The sequence below is a fragment of the Misgurnus anguillicaudatus genome, chromosome 10, assembly GCF_027580225.2.
Source record: "Misgurnus anguillicaudatus chromosome 10, ASM2758022v2, whole genome shotgun sequence".
Taxonomy (NCBI): Eukaryota; Metazoa; Chordata; class Actinopteri; order Cypriniformes; family Cobitidae; genus Misgurnus; species Misgurnus anguillicaudatus.
In genome coordinates this window covers 3,730,390-3,750,699 of record NC_073346.2, presented here as the reverse complement: position 1 = coordinate 3,750,699, position 20,310 = coordinate 3,730,390, and the positions used below count along the sequence as shown (strand labels likewise).

Sequence of the window (20,310 nt, the reverse complement as noted above, 5' to 3'; positions counted from 1 at the left end):
AACTCTCTGGAGGTGATTTGGATTGTCCTTTTCCTTGTTTTATACCTTTCTGGTGCTTCTTGACAATAGTTTTGATGGATGTCTATTTTCAGGTGGTTGTGATTATTTTGAATGGCCTCCATTTGTAGATGTTTTGTCTTACAGTAGATGGATAAAGCAATAATCTTTTGGAGATGGGCTTATAGCCTTCCATAGACTGATGGACTCTCACCACTTTCTTCCTGATGTCTCCTTTCCTCTTGCCATTGTTGGTCTTTGGGGACTTTGAGATACACCTTTGCTGTGTCCGAAACTGTTCAATCGTTCACTATTCCTTATATAGAGAATGACATTTGAGTCCACTATATAGTGAAGTGAATGAAATTCTCATGGATTGGTTACTCAATTGCTTTTTCCTATTTTCAAACCATTGTTGCTTCGGTTTAGGGTTAGATTTGGTGTTTTCGTTAGTGTGTCACCTTAAGTATTGGTTTATATTATTTTTTTCTGCTTTATTCTTTTAAATTTTCTAAACTTTAAACAATTGTCGCCTGGCGTTGGAATTAGAGTTGGGTTTGGGTAGGGATGTCATTTTATGTAAATCTAACCCTAAACCGAAGTGACAATGGTAAGAAAATAGGACAAAACAGTTGAGAAACCAATCCGTGAGAATGCCACTGAAAAAAATTCCGTGACTATCCCATGGAAATTCGTGAGATCAGGTTGCATGGGAAATAGTGAGTGAGCAAACTTAAAGTCAGAGTGCATTGTGGGTAAAATGTAGTGAACGAATGTAGGGAATGAAGTTGTTCAATCAGGTTTCGGACACCACTATAAAATGGCGGAGGCCAGATATAGTGCACTATATAGAAGATAGGGAGCGGTTTCAGATCATAAACTGTAAATAATATGAATGTAGTGTCTGTGAAGTCACTTATAGATTTGTGAAGAGCTTTCTTGAAGCCAGTAGTTGCAGCGCCTCAACACGAATCACTCGCAGATAACCGAAAATGGGAGGCGGGGCGTAGGTGGACCTGAGGTGGTGGTTGGTTGCTGAAACCACGCCCGCCTAGCTCGACAGTAATGACAGCAGTGGCAGTTCACTTGTTACTCAAGTGGCCACGCCCTTAATTATGCAGAATTTTAAGGCATAATATAATTTAAATGGACGAGTTACAAAAAAAATTTCAAGGGCAAAATTAGCTATACAGACCAAAAACACTTTTTGTACCAGGCTCTAAACATGTTTATTTCTGCTGTAAAGTTGGACATTCGTATTGGCTTCACAGTTGAGATCGAAAGGTTGCCCCTCGTTCCCGACACAGCCTTTGGCACGACAGTTCTTTGGTTGGTTTCATCTCTCTTTTAATCAGTGCTGCCCACCCCTTGTCTAATTTGATTGGTCTACTTAACTGATTAATTAAGCACCCAGGTTTGTTTTCACCTAAACCTGCTTGACTTTACAGATGCAGCTGGGGTTCACTTACTTTTGCACATACAATAATTTCATCTTTTATGTAGTTTTTTGGCTACAATTCCCAAAACAAACACATGCATTTGATAAACATACATCATTTAATATATAAAACTGGTGATAAGAAAATAAGAAAATCATGTTAACACAACAGACAACTCTGAACTGCTCGGGGGGTTCACTAACTTTCAAGCAGCGCTGTATAACTTGCCATTTCAACAATTCATCAAAAATATGATTAAAGAAGAAAACCTTTGAACTGTTGTTGTACAGAAAACAGCTGTGTAAAATGTTCAGAAAATCTCATGTTTTATGCACAAAGTGCTTGGAACAACATGAGCGTGAATAAATGATGACCGAATGTATTTTTGTATAAAATAATCTGTTACTAAAGTCTGATGTTTCTGCTGTATTCAGGTCTGTGTGAAATCTGCTCTATAAAGTGGCACAAGTTCTATATTTCCTCCCGAGATTAAAATATCACTGAAGTAATTAAAAATGTCTAATTATAAAACTCCCATACTGTGTATCCCAAAAACAGCACTGTCTCTCCCCGTCGACAGGATCAGGGTGAGTAAACCTGTGTGTGTGTTTGTATCTCTAGGGGTGTATGAGACATCAGAGGCCAGGACACACTGTTCACAACGTGAAGGAGGCCACTTAAAGCTCCACCGAGCATTTTAATATGATGAAAATAAATATATCTTGAATCTAAGCATTATGTGATGTGTGTCGCTGTATGGGGCATGCTCAAGACATTTTAATATAAAAGGAAGTAAGGAAGTCATACATCTATGATGACATAAGGGGTTGAACAATTCCTCTAACAATTTAATAAATACAGTTGCGCAAGTAAATAATATTGCTAATATGTTTTAAATTACATTTGATATCTGATCACATCACAGCTTGATCTTTTGAAATTTTAAGTGTAAGTAAACACATAAAGTATTGTAATGATGTTCAGACCTTAAAACTTCCTGTTCCAAAACTACAGTAACATTGTTAGTTATAAAACGGCCTGTTCTGAAAAGTTTCTATTATCTTTCCTAATGCCCAGAGAAACTAATAATGAAATTGAAATGAGAAAAGCTTTATTAAACACGTACTGCTCTGCATGTTTTTCTGAAAGCCTACATTGATTTGTTGATTTGTGACAACATAGACTCTGAGTATGCAATAAAGAGGACTATAATACCTGAAAGGAGTATACATTAGCCTTCAGATTCATCTCAATGACAGCTGTTCAAGTGGCACCCTCTGTAGTACGTGAGCTGCATGCTGCCATCATGGGCACTCACTTCTGCTATCAATCACCTGAACAGAAATGCACAAATTCCCAATATCTGCACTACTTGCACTCTGAAACTGTAACATTTAGCAAACAGGAACCATTTTCCAGGTAAGTTTACACTTTTAGGAACCCCAAAATGCATCAGGCATTATATATAATTCTACTATCATATATAATGAAATAATTGTTTTGCATGCAAAAAAATCTGGATTATACACTCACCTAAAGGATTATTAGGAACACCATACTAATACTGTGTTTCGCCTTCAGAACTGCCTTAATTCTACGTGGCATTGATTCAACAGCCATCCGAGGATGGGTACATGGTGGTCATAAAGGGATGGACATGGTCAGAAACAATGCTCAGGTAGGCCGTGGCATTTAAACATGCCCAATTGGCACTAAGGGGTCTAAAGTGTGCCAAGCAAACATCCCCCACACAATTACACCACCACCAGCCTGCACAGTGTTAACAAGGCATGATGGATCCATGTTCTCATTCTGTTTACGCCAATTCTGACTCTACCATCTGAATGTATCAACAGAAATCGAGACTCATCAGACCAGGCAACATTTTTTCAGTATTCAACTGTCCAATTTTGGTGAACTCGTGCAAATTGTAGCCTCTTTTTCCTATTTGTAGTGGAGATGAGTGGTACCCGTTGGGGTCTTCTGCTGTTGTAGCCCATCTGCAAGGTTGTGCGTGTTGTGGCTTCACAAATGCTTTGCTGCATACCTCGGTTGTAACGAGTGGTTATTTCAGTCAAAGTGGCCAATATATTGCAAGATACAGTGTCATGCTCATAATTAAAGAATCCTACAATCCTAAACATTATAGTCCCTATTCTATAGAAAATTGCAGCATGAAAAATTATATAATAATGTAAATATTTAACATTCTAATACAGCAGCTAGGATGGTATCAAAGCTCAAAATACTGTAAAAATGTATATGCATTATGTTTTTGATTAGACATTACATTTGGCTACCTCTTCTGGAAACTATTTTTAAATGATAGTGAGCATCCCTATTGTGAAATGAAACATTTTTATTTGTGAATGTTTGCATTTTACAGTAAATATTGTGGCTTAACAAATGTTGGAATGTGTTTGGTAAATAGATATGCTGCTGTTAAACCACACGTGTTTTGCACTTCTTTAGTTTAGTTTCACCTGGTGTAGATGCCCTTACAACTTCAGGAGGTTCGAATGAGTCTGCACTTGTTTGGATATGAAAGGAAAGTATTTGTAGTGCGGTCTCTTCTGTCTGTCTGTGGCTTTGTGTGCGCGTGTGTGCTGGTGTTGAATGCAAAATCTGCCCAGACTAGTCTTTATATCAAATAGAAAACCATTCAGCATGAGAACTTTTTTCCTTTCTGCGATGAAAACCGTACTTTGCAGTCATTGTGATACCTTTAGCACAATGAGGCATGAAATAGACTTTCTGTTATTCTTGATCTGTTCTATACCAACATTTATCATGCCCATAGGAAGATCAGCTTGAAAAATAATTTTAACAAGATGGGAAAAGGTTCATCATCCATTATGCTGATGAATGAAAACTCCCAAAAGTCATAAGATTAAGTAGAAATTCCAGAATGTTCTTAATACTGTAATTAAATAGAGGAGTACAAAATGTTGTTATGATTAAATATACAGTATATTTACAATGACGTTGGAGTGATACACAACGTTATGTGTCTTAAAGGGATAGTTCACCCATGAATAAAACTTACTAGTTGTTATAGACCTGTATACATTTCTTTGCTCTGCTGAACATAAAGGAAGATTTTTTGAGCAATGTCTGTAACCAAACCGTTTCTGAGCATCATTGACTTCCATAGTGTTTGTTTTCCTATTATAAATGGTAAATGGACTGCATTTATGTAGTGCTTTCATAGACCCATGGCCATCCAAAGCGCCTTACAATTCGCCTTATTCACCCCAAAAAAGCCAATGGTATGTCTGTTTTCTGCTTCATTACAAACACCTTTCTTTGTGTTAAGCAGATGAAAAACATTTAAGATGAAAGAAACATGTAAAGTCAAAAAGTAATGCTGTAATCTTAAAATCTTTCCAAACATTTGGATACACACCACTAAACAAACATCTATTAAAAATATGACAGATTGGTTGGGAAAGCTGACTGGCTACTATTTTTTATAATTTAGCATCTAAATGATAATCATCTTGAAAGCAACATCTGTTGTACTGTATTTTGATCAACAAAACTTAAAACAGCATATTTTCATCATTTTAACAATAGGATTAAACAATCATTGCTACTCATTGCCAAATTATTCACTTAAAAAGGTTAAAATACTTAGTTATAGTTAATGTCATTTAATTTTGTAACTCTGTTTCTTAGCTTACAATATAATTGTTTATTACAGTCACTTCCTAAATTCTGTATTGCCTTCTTTGCCTTATATCTCTTTGAAGCATTAATCACCTTAGATCATCATCTTAAAGCCAAAGTGCATTTTTAGCTTTTACTCATCTTTTCTAAGTGGGACATAAAAATTCAGGCATCATTTACTCACCCTCATGTTGTTACAAACATGCATTAATGTATTTGTTCTGCTGAACACAAAGAAAGATAATTTGAGCAATGTTTGTAACCAGACCACCACTGGATTTTCTCCTACTATCGAAGTCAATGGTGCTTCTGTTTCCTGCTGGAAAACAAAGAAATCTATACAAGTTTGTAACAACATGAGGGTGAGTAAATAATGCCTGAATGGTTCATTTATTAAAATTAATTTTATATAAAAAATAGTAAATGAAAAAAGATTTTAAAAGAATACTATAACATAATGGCAGCTTGTGATGATGACATGACACTGTGTTGAGTACATTGGGCTTGGTTTGTGCTTCAGTTTTGCATACTGGTCAAATAAGTCAGGCTTGGTTTTATCTACACAGAAACCTTACTAGGTTTGATACTTTTGTAGAAATTTTAAAGAATAAACACACAAATCAATGATAGATAGGATGATGTGCAGAGAGAGACGACAAGATGGCTAGATAATAAGCAACTACCCATAACAAAAATTGTACTGTCAGGCAATATCCAGCTATCTTTCTAAACAGTCATAGCCTGCTGGTTAGTGAGGCTTGTAACCCAAGAATTGCTGGTTCAAGTCTCATGACTGGCAGGCTGTGACTCTGGTGTCCTTAAACAAAGCACCTTAAGCCCAATTACTCCTGGGTGCAAAAAGGATAGCTGCCCGTCGCTCTGTGTGTTCACTTTTCACTGGGATGGGTTAAATGCAGATGTCATGTGCTGCATTGACAAGCATGTCACACTTTCATTTAACAGAAGAAGTCTGCCTGGTGCTAACAGCTTCAAACATTGCTCATTTAATTTTAAAAACCCTTACAAGCCATTTTAAAACTCTTAATATCAACATCTTCCTCCTAAGGACCATAATCAACATTTTCAAAGGCAACTAAAGTAACTAAAATATAAACATTTTGTAAAAAAAATTTGGTTTGGTAATATACTGTTGAACAGTGGTCTGATCTGGGTTCAGAATGGCTAAACATAATAAGCCAGGTCTATTTCTTCCCCAATGTAGTTTGATCACTGTGGAGTTCAGAAAATTAGCCCCAGTTGGATTGACACCAACATATTTGTCTGCATTTAGTGATATGGTCATTTAATGAAACTCTACAGGGAGGCACCATGATACATCAACTTCACATTTAGCAGAATGAGCTTTTTCCCTAATATCATAATGTTATTATGAGAGGCATGGAGCTAGTGATGCTGTAAAATTATATTAAAATGATATATAATATTACTCTTACGGACATATTGTTTTGAGAAAAAAATAAACTTGTAATAATGTAATCAGTAGATCAAACATTCTTTTTTTTGTGAATATAACAGCTGTGCTCCCGTAAAGGCGCTCTAAGCGAATCTGTGTGACTTCACTACTTTTTGACGTTCAAAGTGTTGTCAAACAAAACGGAACGTAGCTAAGTTCTCCCTCTCCCTTCCCTGCTTTATAAGGCCCTGATTACACTTACATGGTTGCTTACTCTGTTTACGCCCTTTCTTTTACACGCAAACGGAGAACTTGACTCTGAATCCGATTCTTTTTAAAGACTCTGGCCAGAGTGGAGATTTGGAAAATCTTCGGTTACACGGTTGCATGTAAACTGAGACAAACGGATTTTTAGGCAGCCAATGTCACAGTATGCGCCAGAGCTCGCACCTACGCCAAAAGTGCGACCTTGTTCAAAAGAGCAATAGAAAGTAATTTGTTGCTGTTTTCGGGATTCTGATTGGCTTACGTGGGCTTGAGCTTTTCGTTACACCACCACCTAGAAGTTCGGCATGCTCTTGACCGCATATATACACGAGTACGTGTCAATAAACGCTTTTCTGAAAACTGACATGTGTGCACATGTCAATTTTGAAACCGGAGAGGTTGAAATGTCCGTTTATGAAAATAGCCGCATCACGTAAACGTAGTCTGAAAGAGTCATGAACGCGCCCAACCCCCACTCCCAAATCCTTCTTGTCGTTTATTGGCTGGAAGACTTTATTATGTTTCGTGGTGGTAGGTTTGATTACTTTGTTTTTGTTACAGTTTGTGGAGTCTAGCTGGGCAGGCTGCTAGCAGATAATGAGGAGATGTTTACTGTATGAAACAAAAAACGTTTTATGGTCTAAGGGCGGTTTCACATTTGGTGCGATTGCCGGGTCCGAACCCGAGTTCGATTGCTCCCTCCTCCCCATGCCCCCCATGGACTGTGTTCGCATATTATTTTTGCATCCGAACCGCGGTACGCTTGCATCGTCAAGCTGCAGCCGGCGCGTTCTCATGTTGCTTGGCAACCGCTGTAAACGAGAAGCCGACAAGCGTGATTGACGAACTGCAAGCAGAGAGATGATTTCTGAATGCCTCGACAAAAATTGACGTCGGCGGACAGACCGTTGGCATCGAAACGACTTTAGTATGTTTGTGGCAAGTGCGTTTCTGTATTATTTCTTTGAAAACAAAACCAAAGGTTTAAAAAAATAAGAACAAAAGTCAAGCAAGCATTCTATGCATTTTGTTGTCAAGGTAAGTGCACGCACACAAACACACACGTCTGTTTTGGTGGGACATTCTATATACTATGTAAATAACAGCGGTTCACTTCCGCGATTTGGTACGATTGCACTCACATTAGCAGCGAACCGATCTGGAGTTCACATGAACCGGACCTCAGACCACCATTTTTAAGCGGACTCGAGTACGTTTCACGGGTGCGCACCCGAGTTCGGAAGACAGCTATCACATCATCCAAATGTACCGAACTCTGATGTCAATCGAACCCGGGTGCACACCAAAAGTGCTAATGTGAAAACGCCCTAAAACGCGTGAATTCGCTTTGAGCACCTTTAACTGAGCAGCATTTTTTACAAGATATATTATGAAAAGGTCTGTATATAAAACACTTTTCAGACACCTTAGTTAAATCCAAGAGTGCATGAAATGTTTGACCCCTAAATGCAATTATTATAATAAATATAAATTACTCAAAATGAAGATCCTGTCACTTTTTTCTCACCCAAAGCCTGCATGAATGTTTTTATCGTTTCAAAGAAACAAATAAAACTGAAAATCTATTTGGGTAGATTCAATAAAATACCACCATAGTGACGGCAAAGCAGTGTTTGGGAAAAAAAATCACACTAAAATTGTCCTGCTGTGTTGACACCTTACACTGTGCCATATATTATTTATATTTTATAATTTAGCAGTTCTCCTATATTCCTTATTTCTATGTTTTGTTTCCCCTGATGACTTTATGTTTGAAAATTATTGTTTTCAAATGTGTGAAAAGCAGTACCGATATGCATATGAAAAAAAATGATATATTATTAAATATTTATAAACACTTTGTAAAAACTATTTTGTAAGAAGAATACATGCTACTTTTGAATTATCATCTATTAAAATGTAGATGTCACACCAGTGGGGGAAAACTGTTAGATATAAGTGAATATGAGTCACATGCTGCAGTAGCATTCCCATAGGAAATTACAACTAAATAGATGGATTAAGCACCATTTGGAAACTGACAACACCACAGTAAAGACAAAGCAGCTTAGAGTGATGGGAAGAGAACTATATGGAGGAATATATCCTACAAACTAAGAACAGAGAGACAAAATATAATAAAGTGTACATTTCTATGAGATGTTTTTTCTGCTTGTAACAGATTAACTGGACAAGTTTCTGTTGGGTCAAATAAGTGCTGGTTTCATCTATTTGATGTCTGGACTTAAAAGGAACAAGAGGTTGTTAAGAGGCCCCAACGGCAAAGTCAAAGCACCACCCTCTCTAAAATGGGCTCTTATACACAAGCTTTCATTGTTCCGTTCAAATTACACACACCTGCCCTATACCAAGCATGCCAAACTCGCTAATAAAAGTGTGCCGAGAGCTACCCGTCTCCCAGCAAACACATGAGGTCGAGATCGTCACTGTGGAAACGTGAGATAGCGAGCACCTGTTCTTTCCCAGGAGAGGGGCGACCGAGCCCTCTTCTCTTGGGAGGGTGTGCCGTGTCCTCGGGGTGTCATCATCAGCCAGACTACTCGACACTGGGCCGTATTTGATACAACCATTCCAGCTATGCCGGGAGTGACATCAACTCACAAACAATGAAGCAGAGTTACAGAGACAGCTACTATTACAGTTAGACTTACTACAAGGAAAACAGAAAAGTGCTTGATTTAGAAAATGTAGCAAAACTGTAAGGAGAATCCTGTATACAAATACAACATACAAATCCTTAACCAAGCTTAACCACACCACTAACCAACTTTTAAATGAACCAGTAATAAATCAATGGTTGATGTCAGAGGTTAAAGTGTAACAGACTGTTTAAAGCTCAATCATATTGCTTTTATGTATAGTGTATCATCAGTGTTTACTTACTGTATATGGATAACATTCTAGCACATTAACAATAACCTTATCTGGAATTTCTAAGCCCCTAGATATCTGTGCTTTTACTGTATTTACAATTCGGTACTGTATTTTGCACTTCATACCAAGTGGCTGTTGAATGCTTTATTCTATTATTTTTTGATAAACACACCTGAATTATCAAATGTCTTAAAAAAGCAATGTTTGTGGTAACATGGTATAAGAGGAATAATTGACTCCGGTCCTTTGAATTATTTAACAATAATGCACACTTCGTGTCGTGCCGCATTAATTACCACCTTGGGTGTGCATTATTTTCGAATAATTCAACAGCTCATCAATTATTTTTTACGTATTTTACAGTGCATTCCCACTCCCTCATATTTAAATACAATTAGTGATTTTCAGTTTATGTGCTCATGCCGGCCCAGACTACACTGAAGTCTCCGATTTCTTATCACAGAATCCTTCAAAGACCTTCTGTCAGCCTATAACAACAAAAGCAAGAAAATCTGACCTTCTGTGCAAAGCTAATGATACTAATTTGCTTACATTTGATTAGGGAGCTAGAAATAGTGCAGTGTCTTACCCATTTAAAAAAAATTCAAAATCCTAAAACTTTTATTCATGCTTTAAATAGACCCTTTCACAAGATGTAAACAAGTGTTTTCCAAAAGTGTTTTTTAATACTCCAAAAACGTTAGAAAAAACTCTCGCACTAATGTTTCTTTGGGGAAAATCTGTTTTAAATAGTTTGCTATAAACTGCAGGCCTTCATGGACAGATAATGTTATGCAAATGCTTGTGGCTTTAGCACATGGAGTAGGTGTAAGGTCCTGTTTTGAAAACTCTATTCTCACAGACAGACTTTTATATGATAAACAGTTTAAAATCAAGCCTGTAATACAACATTTAGGTTTAGCAACCGCACTCTTGCAGTGGACTTGCGATAATACCATGTGCGGGTCTCGTCAGCTACACCCTCCTAAAGTTATTGAACCAGAGAGAAATAAATCAGTGCAAGACCTTTAATTCAACGGGGCGTCCCACAGAAAAGTTGATCTATGTCCAGCCAACAAATGTATAATATAAAATCCAGTAATTAATTATAAAAAAGTAGATATCACAATTTTACATCAATGAATACATAAAATACATGCATGGCAGTTTAAGTAGTAAAATACACAAACTAAGGTATAATAAAAACTTTTAAAGGTAGATTGTAGTTCGTACTGGCGTTGTGCAAACAGCATTTCGTCAGAATGACAGAGACTACCCTCCAGTCCCATCCAGTCCTTTCTTTTAAAAGGAAAAAAAGAAATTGTATTCGTTCTCGATGCATGCGTCACAGGACCACATTATAGCAACACATCAGCATATATGAATGATCTGCAGCAAGCATAACAGGATTGATTCCTGCAGAATCCAGTTTGATGATTTAACATCCGTTTAAACTCTACATATATATTCATGCAAAGCTAGATTTAAGTCATTGCGTTTTCCAAACAATTAGCCCGTCTCTCTCACACATCCGAGTTAAGGCTGAGGTTGGCTAGCCGTGGGTCTGAGTTGATCCCATATCTGTAATGGTAGCCCTCCATATGATCTCTGCAGGCATCACGGATATTGTAGATCCACCTCTTGATGCCTTTCCTGTTAAGGTAAAGGACAAGCAGAAAGATGACTCCGATGAGGGCCAGAACAATCCCCAGAAAAACATAGGAGGTCTCCAGAACACCCTTCAAATCTCCAGTGTAGGTGCATGGAAGTTGGGAATGATCCAGGTGTAGGAGTGCGAGATTTCTCAACCCTGCTGGATCAGAACAGGTCATGTCTGATTTGTCAACGACACAATCGTGTGTCTTTAACCAACTCAGCATGTCCTCAATATTGCAATCGCAATGCCATGGGTTTCCCGCAAGTCTGACCCTCAAATCAGGACTGGAACTGAAGTTCGAATGACAAATGTTTGGCAGGTCTTTAAATGCATTGTCTCGTAAGTCCAGTTCTCTCAGTGCCCCGTTCCGAAACGTGCCCTCAAAAATTAAAATTAGGGAGTTGTTCCTTAAATCCAAATCGGTGAGGTCCGACAAACCCGTGAATATCCCATCTGGAAGAATGACCAGCTCGTTGTTGGACAGATCAAGATGCGAAACCTTAGGTAAGCTGTGATTGAAAAGATTTGCAAACATGTCAATATACGAGTTGTTTAAGGATCTGCTGAGGTTTAGAACCTCAACCATGTTGTTTGGAGAAAAAGCATCAGCATTAACATGTGAAATTGAATTGTTGCTGAGGTCAAGGAAACGAAGACTTGGCAAGTTACCGAATGCCATGTAGTCCAATCGCTTCACCTGGCTTCCAGATACATAAAGGTTTGTTAGATTTCCCAGATGCCTTGGGAAAGATTCCTGGTTTAGATTAGTTAGATTGTTTCCACTGATGTTAAGCGTAATGGTGTTTTCTGGAAGGGGTTGTGGGATGACACTCAAACCTTGGTTTACACAGTTCACCGTTACGGTTTCGCACACACACTCGACAGGACAGGAAGATGAGCTTGAGAACATGAAGGAGAGTAAAACACACAGAGTCAGGTTACAGATGTTCATTTGTTTCCTTTCGTGTTCAAACAAGCGCAAGAATCCGACCTCGTGCATTGTGGCGCGTTTCCAGCAGTGTAAATTAAAAGCGGGAAGTATATCTCTGTCGCGGGCGCCGATGTAAAAAAGTTCGCGTTTATCAGACGACTCTTTTGTGTAAGGTCTTACATCCTTTTTGGTCTTTCTCTCGTCTGTGGGATATCTTCGTTCACCTTTAACTCTTTGATTTCAGTCGAAATCTTAAGGGCCGACAAAAGAACACGAACCTTTTCATGTGCGTCAGTTCTGCGCGTAACTTTTGTGAAGACAAATGTTTCTTTATCACGACTTTCAACAAAAGTGTCCGATCCCAAGAATAAATCCTGTCCAGTATCGAATCGTCAGCAAAGTTCTTGGTATGCTAGAAAGATAAAGTAGATCCCGAAACTTAGAAACGTGTTATTTGCCGTGCTCCGTCTGCAGTTTTCAAGGATCGGCATTTCACCGTCCGATTCCGTCTCGCCCCGCGTGGCTGCTCGCCTAAAATGATTCTCCCCCCGCCGTTCCCTGAATCCACATTCAGCGCTATTCACTGGAATGTACCATTCCCCGCTTACAGGGTACGGCGAGGACCACACAGGTTGTTTTACAAGTGGTACATTCCTTTATGGGATTTTCATTGGTAATTAATTACTACAAGACATTATAAAGCCCAATTATATTTGTAACCCAATATTAACTTAACGAAACCCCAATAAATTAATTTAATTAACTAAACAATAGCTGTTGTTATTCCTATTTTGTTGGTACAATTTGCCCAATCTAGTTGGGATTATGTACAGTCAGACGGCATCATTCCCATATGAGTTACCAGTAGGCTAGTTTTTCACGAGAAATGTGAAACTATATGTTTAGCAAATAATCAGTATAGATTTTAGCAGTCATTGCACAGATCAGTTTAATGCTGTCATTTACTAACTAATACGGGGAATATCTGAAAGCTGCACATGAGTCTAGGCAGTATGAATAAGTAGTGTTTGTCGATTTTTTATTATTAGTCTGCAGTGACTCTCATTTATATTATTATTCAGGTTGTCAGGTGTTCCATTTAAATATTAAAAGTGGCCTTAAAATTTGTTTGGAATATGAGCGTGTCTTTCTGCGCTCTTGCCAACCAATCCATATGTGGTTATGGTTAAATATTTAAAACACTCAAAAATGTAGATGCAACTTTCTGAGGTACGTTAATCTGAGATAAATATTTCGGGTAAATAAAAGACGTTCAACGTAACAGGATTAATGTTAGTCATGTGACTCATATGTAAGGTAGGCCCTGTAAGCCACGCCTCCACTTTGCTGACGCAACAGAGGGGAGTCCCTTGCCAACTCGACAGTATTTTTGCAGCAAGCGTATGGAGAGAAAGTCCGTCTGTGTACACATCAAATACCCTAAAATGCTGCCAATAAAATAAAATAGTTTAAAATAATCAAACCAACACGTATTACTGTTTAGAGATGCACTAGGGGAATTGTCCAATCATGGACAACTATACAAGAGTATGCGTTATACCGTCCAATGAACTGTAAGGATGCACACACGCTAGACCAATCACACATGGTTTTACTGCTTTACGCCTCCCTCTCTAGATATTACTTAAACGATTAACTCTGCTGCAACATATTTTCTGTAAAACATCACGCTTTGCTTTAAAGATGTTTTCCAGGATCTGCTGCATCGGGAAAAACACAAAAACGCCCTTTACTTTCATCTAGCCTCAGGTAAGAGAGTGAAACTGTCGCGGTGTTTTCGTCATGATGTTAGTACAGTTCAACCCAAGGTTCATAGCAATGGTTTGTCACTGAGACTGACAGATCTGATCCTGTTTTATATAAAATACACGACGAGTTTATGTTGTAATTAGTTATTTCCCTTCACTAGACACTAAAGCTCGTAATATTAAAGCTGTTTGATGGAATGTAGTTGAAGTGCAAAAGTAATGTCACTGACTGGACTACATCGCCAAGACATTCAGTTTCCAATTTTACATACAACCGACTCACTTGTACGAATATTTGAGATTATTGTGCCTAAAGGATTTAATATCTAAAATTTAGGTCAATGGGTTTTCAAGAATAAGCCACATCTGGCAGGAAACAATTGTAAGGTGTCGACCTGCCAAGTGCAGCAGTATATGAAAATATTTGGGTGTTTCTAAACCTGTTAGTAGTACGCTTATGTGCCAGCCAAGATAATTTTATTCAAGCTTATTGAAACTGTTTTTTAATAGTTTGAAACAGTTTGACTACCTTAATTTATGTTTGGTTCTTTTCAGATCTTTTTCATATAGATTGTGCTTTGCCCAGGGATGGATTATCCATAGATGAGATAGGCCAAGTGGGGGGCCAATGGGGGGCACCATGGGGTTCAGACTGCGAGCAAATAATGCAACCAGTTTCTGAGAGCACAAGCATTTTTTTTTTACAAGTACTCAAGCATGTGCGACCTGCAAATTTAGTTTCTTCTAGTTATTATTTCAGAAAGGTGAGCCCACAAGTGTTAACTGGTGGATTTAGGCATGGGCGACTTAAGCAGCTGTGCGTAATTGTGCGCAATGACATGTTGTGCTGCATTAAGAGGCAGTTTTACAAATAGGGCTTAGTCCCAGACAAAAATGCATGTTTGAGGAGCCTTAAAGGACAAGTTTGGTATTTTACACTTAAAGCCCTGTTTTCTGATTGTTTATGATGAAATAAAATGGTTTTGACTGAAATTTTGACATATGCAGCTGCCCCGAGAATTTTCGGGTGTTTCTTGTATCACCTCCCTCCTCTATAATGGGTTTATAGGTGCACTGGAACAATCCTTCCTAAAATGCATTAAACTTTTGTTTACAAAGACGTGAAACTCACCGAGTGGTCAGGGGTGTTCACTGATATGCTCACACAAAAATCGCTGCAAAAGATGCTTTCCAACAGGTGTTTTAGCATTCGTTGTGAACTTGTGGACCTATTTTTCCAAACGCCTCACACCCGTATATTCTTCCAGAGCTTGAATAATAGCGATAATCCACCTTTGCCAATTGCAAGAATACAAACAACGTTCCCGAGTAATACCTCACAGCATATCTAATACAAGTCAATGGAGTTGGACAAAAACTACGATAAAACAGCTGTTGGAATGCGTCTTTTGCAGCGTTTTTTGTGTGAGTATATCAGTGAACACCCCTGACCACTCGGTGAGTTTCACATCTTTGTAAACGAAAGTTTAATGCATTTTAGGAAGGATTGTTCCAGTGCACCACCTATGCAGCCATTGTAGAGGTGGGAGGTGATACAATAAACACCCGAAAAGTCTTGGGCCAGCTTCATATGTCGAGATTTCAGTCAAAACCGTTCTTTTTCATCATAAACAATCTGAAAACAGGGCTTTAAGTGTAAAATATCGAACTTGTCCTTTAATTTAAAAACATCTTGCACTGACATATCTTAACATAAATCAGTGCCATTATAAATGTGATCACCCTTGGCCGCTACATTGTGTTAATCCGGGCATGTTTTTCCCCCCACAATCCAATACTTTCATTTATTAACTCTGAAAATCCATCATAAGATAATATGAATGGTTTCCATTTAACAATAACTTTATTCTTTTCAGGTGCCAATTGCAATTATGGAGGCCTAAATGGTGAAGAGTTTTGGGGGGGAGGAATCTTTCCCCTCGGAGTAGATGGACACTTATGTTGGAGTGTACAGAGATCTGAAGGAGTTGCCTTTTGTAAAATAAGATAGTTTAACATAAAGTGAACTTATTTTTTAAAGAACTGGAATATATTTATATGGTTTTGTACAGAAGACTTTGTATTTTCTTTAATGCTAGTGATTGTTTCATTGGTTTTATTGAATGTCTGTCTGACATGGTGGACTGAGATGAGGTAGATCCCCTCACTATGGGGTTGCTAGGGTGCCGTGGAACCTCAACACATGCACAATTCTAGCACCCTAAATTCACTGTTGAATGTATTCCTTGCTTTTGTTCTGTTTCTTTCTTCTAGCATAATTCATAGCAAACATTTGAGAAATTTAAACACCGGGTTGGTGTAGTATTTCTTGATTATTTTTGGTGGAGGTCAGGTGTGTTGAGGATTTTTGGGTAACTGTGGGATAGCAGCTTAGCTAAAATGAGTCTTGAAACCCGGGACTGCACATCGAAGTGCCGTTCAGTTCGGCATGCTGAGGAGGTCATCGCTGCATTGACCAGCGGTTCAGAGAGCCGTTTGCGGAGCTACCTGTCTGCGCATTGTCACAACGCAGCTACGCTGCGGGATGCACACGGTCGCACAGCTCTCCACCTCGCAGCTTCGCTGGGCAAACGCGACCTTCTACAGTGGCTCCTGGAAAGCAAGAACTCTGACCTGCTGGCAAAGGACAAAGAATCGGGGTGGACTGCCCTGCATCGCAGTGCCTTCTATGGCCAGATTCACTGCCTCATTACTCTCATCAAGGTGAGAACCACTGGCTGATTTTTCAGAGAGTATGATGACCTAGATAATAGCAATACATGTATGTTTAATTATTATAATCACACTAGACAAAATTATAAACGCCTTTTTTGTGTGGCCAGCCTAAGGCACACATTATATTGATCCCGGGTTTTACACAGATCGATTTGTAAACAATATTTGAGAGAAATAGGCCTTTTGTGTACATAGAAAAAGTATTAGATCTTTGAGTTCAGCTCATGAAAACAAAAGTGTTGCATTTTATAATTCTGTTCAGTTTATAATCTTATACTAAAATTAGTTTAATTGTTTTTTCCAAGCATGGGGGAACACTGTCCATCCAAGACAAAGAGGGGCTTTCTGTTTTAGATCTTACCATGAAGGACCGACCTGCTCATGTTTCGTTCCAAAACACTGGTAATTAATACAGATTCATTTCTTCACTTTACAGTTGTATCAGTGATAATATGTTATGATATATATACCTGAGAATTAATAAGGAATAGTTCATCTAAAATATTTCTGATCATTTATTTTTCATGCCATTTTAAACCCATCAGAATTTTTCTTTTGAGTATAAAAGGAGATCAGGCCTTTCTTTAATATATCTAATATATATTTATATATCTGTTAGATCTTTAAAAATTCAATACAAGTAGTCCTTATGGTATTTACACCTAATTGTATACTTTAGAATATAACGAGTGAATGAGTAAAATATAAGTTTCTGTGGTAGCACTCAAACTTGCCCTGCACAATATATATGAAAACTAAGGGTGCACCCACACTATCCAAACCGCGCACGGGTGCTTTTGACCCCCAAAGCCTGATTCGTTAGACTAGTGTGATTGCTCTGTACCGTGCCCGAGTGCGGTTTGGTTAATCCCGCCTTGGCTGTCTTGCCGATTTAAGCTCGAGTGCGGTTCACTTGGGCTCAGGCACGAAACGTGCAGTGTGATCGCAAACAGCGCCAGAGCTCAGTTTTAAAGGAGATGCGTCAATTGCGCGACTACTCGCTATCATCTGTCTTCGTAAAAGCCTTTTGAAGCATGCAGCAGGGTTACGTGAATGTCTGAACTGCACATTCGACAGATCAACTAAGAAATATGACATGGAAGAGGGCTATGTGTCATCACGCGCCAAATCACTCAGAATAAAAAACACAGACTTAAAGGGACACTCCACTTGAAAATATGCTAATTTTCCAGGACCCCTAGAGTTGAACATTTGATTTTTATCGTTTTGGAGTCTATTCAGGTGATCTCCGGGTCTGGCGGTGCCACTTTTAGCATAGCTTAGCATAATCCATTGAATCTGATTAGACCACCAGCATCGCGCCAAAAAACAACCAAAGAGCCTCAACATTCTCCACATTCAAAACTTGACTCTTCTGCAGTTACATCCTGTACCAAGCCGACAGAAAATTAAATTTTGCGCCTGCTGCAGCAATGATATTACAATGTTGTGTAAACGTAAATGCTCGCACCGGAACTTTGGTGCACACTAAACAAGCGAACCAAGACCACTGTAAAGGTGGGTCTCTCAGCCTGCTACCAAACGAACTCTGGTGTGGTTTGACTACTATGTGAATGCACATGGACTAAAGACAGGGCAATGAACCAAATAAAGGATGTGATATCACAAGACATGACCCTGATTTTGACAGCCGGATAAGCAGTGAGCAAAATGAGCCGTTGGCAAACGTGGAGCAATGTAGAGGTAAATCGCCTCATTAGCATTTGGTCAATCAAGCATATGCTGGAAAAACACAGAAAATGCTTAAGTTTATAAAGTGTTTGGTGATAGTAAAATAACTGTATTTTTTAAATGATAAAATAATTAAATAAGTTGCATTAAATAAATACTGTTATTTTGAGAATCATTGGGATCAAGTTATCTATACAAGATGCAGAATAGGACGTTCAAAATTATACATTATTTTTTACTCCTCCAAAATGTTTCTCTTGTCAGAATTCAATGTCTATTAAACACATGCTACTAGATTGTATTACCTTTATCACTGTGAGAAACCTTTTTAATTGGTTGATACTTTGGAAAAAGCTTTTAATCAAGTTAATTCAAACATAGTTCTAAGATTTTTAGATGAAATTAATATTTAAAAATATGTCTAGTCTTTATTTAATTAGACTTTATTCTCGCTATGTATATAGACCGTTTCAGCAGTAACAACATAAGCGAGCAGCTGTCGCGGTCCACACATAACTTCCGGTAAACTCCGCTAAGAATAAATAACAACAAAGTTCTTTAAACGTAGTTAATTTATATAACAAGCAAAAAAACAATGCATAGATTACCTAGGAAACCAAAACATTTGTTATTTTCGACGAGGCATTTGTTCAAGAGATCAGATTAGCAACTAGTCAGACCATTAAAAAAACGAAACCGAAAGTAAGGTTCGGATCCAGACGTGTATCACGTGCGTCCGATGAAACCGTCTATAGTCTTAGAAGCTGGCATGCCATTTAAAAGAAAGGAAGAAAGAAGGCACAACTAGCAGTTTGCGTTTTGATGGATCAAGAATATGTGGAATTTTAACATTGTATTAATTGTCCTTCATTTGTGATCTTTGCAGCCACTAGTGATGCGTGTTAGTGATAAGATATGTGTTTGCTTTGCTTTTTTGTATTTACTTGTAAACTTATCATTTTGTGTTTTACAAAAGAATAAAGGTTTAGGCTCATTTAGAAGGATTTTGAGAATGTTTGGGTAGATTATTTCATTAATAAATCAATCCAAACTGGTCCGTTAACGGACATTAACTTGCCAGTAAGAAGTTTGACTCAAGTTGTTCATCTGATCTTTTCCCAGATCCTACTGAAGTGTACACTTGGGGAAGCAACACAAATTTTAGTCTTGGGCATGGAAACCAGAAGAACAGGCACCATCCTGAGATTGTGGACCTGTTTTCTAGGTCTGGTATCTATGTGAAACAGGTAAACTTTATTTTAGAGTCCCAATTTGCATACTATCCGTCCTAAATAGTATGCGAAACTATAATTAAGACGCCCCAAATAGTAGTATGTAGTATCCCAAAGATACCCGGATGGTCTACCATTTCCGGTTAGAATTCGAAGTGCAGATCAATGCACACTCTAACGGCTAATATTGGCCACAACCCATTGAGTGCGGGAGGGAGGAGCTTTGTGGTGATGTAAACATGGCAGCCGGATGCAGCAGCAGAGATGCGCCCTCAGCTTTTAAGTGTAAGAATTCAAATGTTTAACCCTAATTAAAGTTAAATTTTATTGTCTCGTAATATTCGGTTGATGTTGTGCCAAAAAAGTACCGTGGCTCTAGTACAGTGTCATGCAAGTGTCTTTTTTATGTATTTATTTTTATGTTTTTTTGTCTTAGATTTATACCTTACTATAAACCCTTATGAAAATAAACACCTTTTACTACACTAACCATAGTTTAACCACACTGACTTATTTGTAGTAATACTGTGGCTGTACAAATGTTAACTTTATTAGTCCAACCAAAGGAACATGGCTACTACACTTTTACTATAGTAAAAGCATGGTTAATTT

The 20,310-nt window shown here is 38.1% G+C and overlaps 2 protein-coding genes across 3 annotated transcripts in view; one reads left to right on the top strand and one right to left on the bottom strand.

The window, feature by feature from the left end:
• Window positions 1-10,695: 10,695 nt before the first annotated feature.
• tpbg (trophoblast glycoprotein) lies at window positions 10,696-12,869 on the bottom strand. Of its 2 annotated transcripts, XM_055209502.2 has the most exons (2): window positions 11,922-12,869; window positions 10,696-11,837 (listed from the first exon to the last, which is right to left on the bottom strand). In XM_055209502.2, the coding sequence occupies exons 1-2, from the start codon at window positions 12,336-12,338 to the stop codon at window positions 11,205-11,207; spliced, it is 1,050 nt and encodes a 349-aa protein (XP_055065477.2). In that variant the 5' UTR covers window positions 12,339-12,869; the 3' UTR covers window positions 10,696-11,204. The 2 variants fall into 2 exon arrangements, with proteins under 2 accessions (XP_055065477.2, XP_055065476.2); XM_055209501.2 differs by having other exon boundaries at window positions 10,696-12,869.
• A 1,010-nt stretch (window positions 12,870-13,879) lies between these two features.
• ibtk (inhibitor of Bruton agammaglobulinemia tyrosine kinase) overlaps window positions 13,880-20,310 on the top strand; it is a 32,920-nt gene continuing 26,489 nt past the window's right edge. Inside the window, exons 1-4 of the mRNA XM_055209500.2 lie at window positions 13,880-14,039; window positions 15,916-16,762; window positions 17,080-17,176; window positions 19,589-19,713. Coding sequence (XP_055065475.2) covers window positions 16,439-16,762; window positions 17,080-17,176; window positions 19,589-19,713 — 546 coding nt within the window. The 5' untranslated portion in view covers window positions 13,880-14,039; window positions 15,916-16,438. The remainder of the gene's footprint in view (window positions 14,040-15,915; window positions 16,763-17,079; window positions 17,177-19,588; window positions 19,714-20,310) is intronic.

Coding starts and splice junctions, on each gene's coding strand:
- tpbg (XM_055209501.2), bottom strand. CDS start 12,338: ATGCACGAGGTCGGATTCTTGCGCTTGTTTGAACACGAAAGGAAACAA.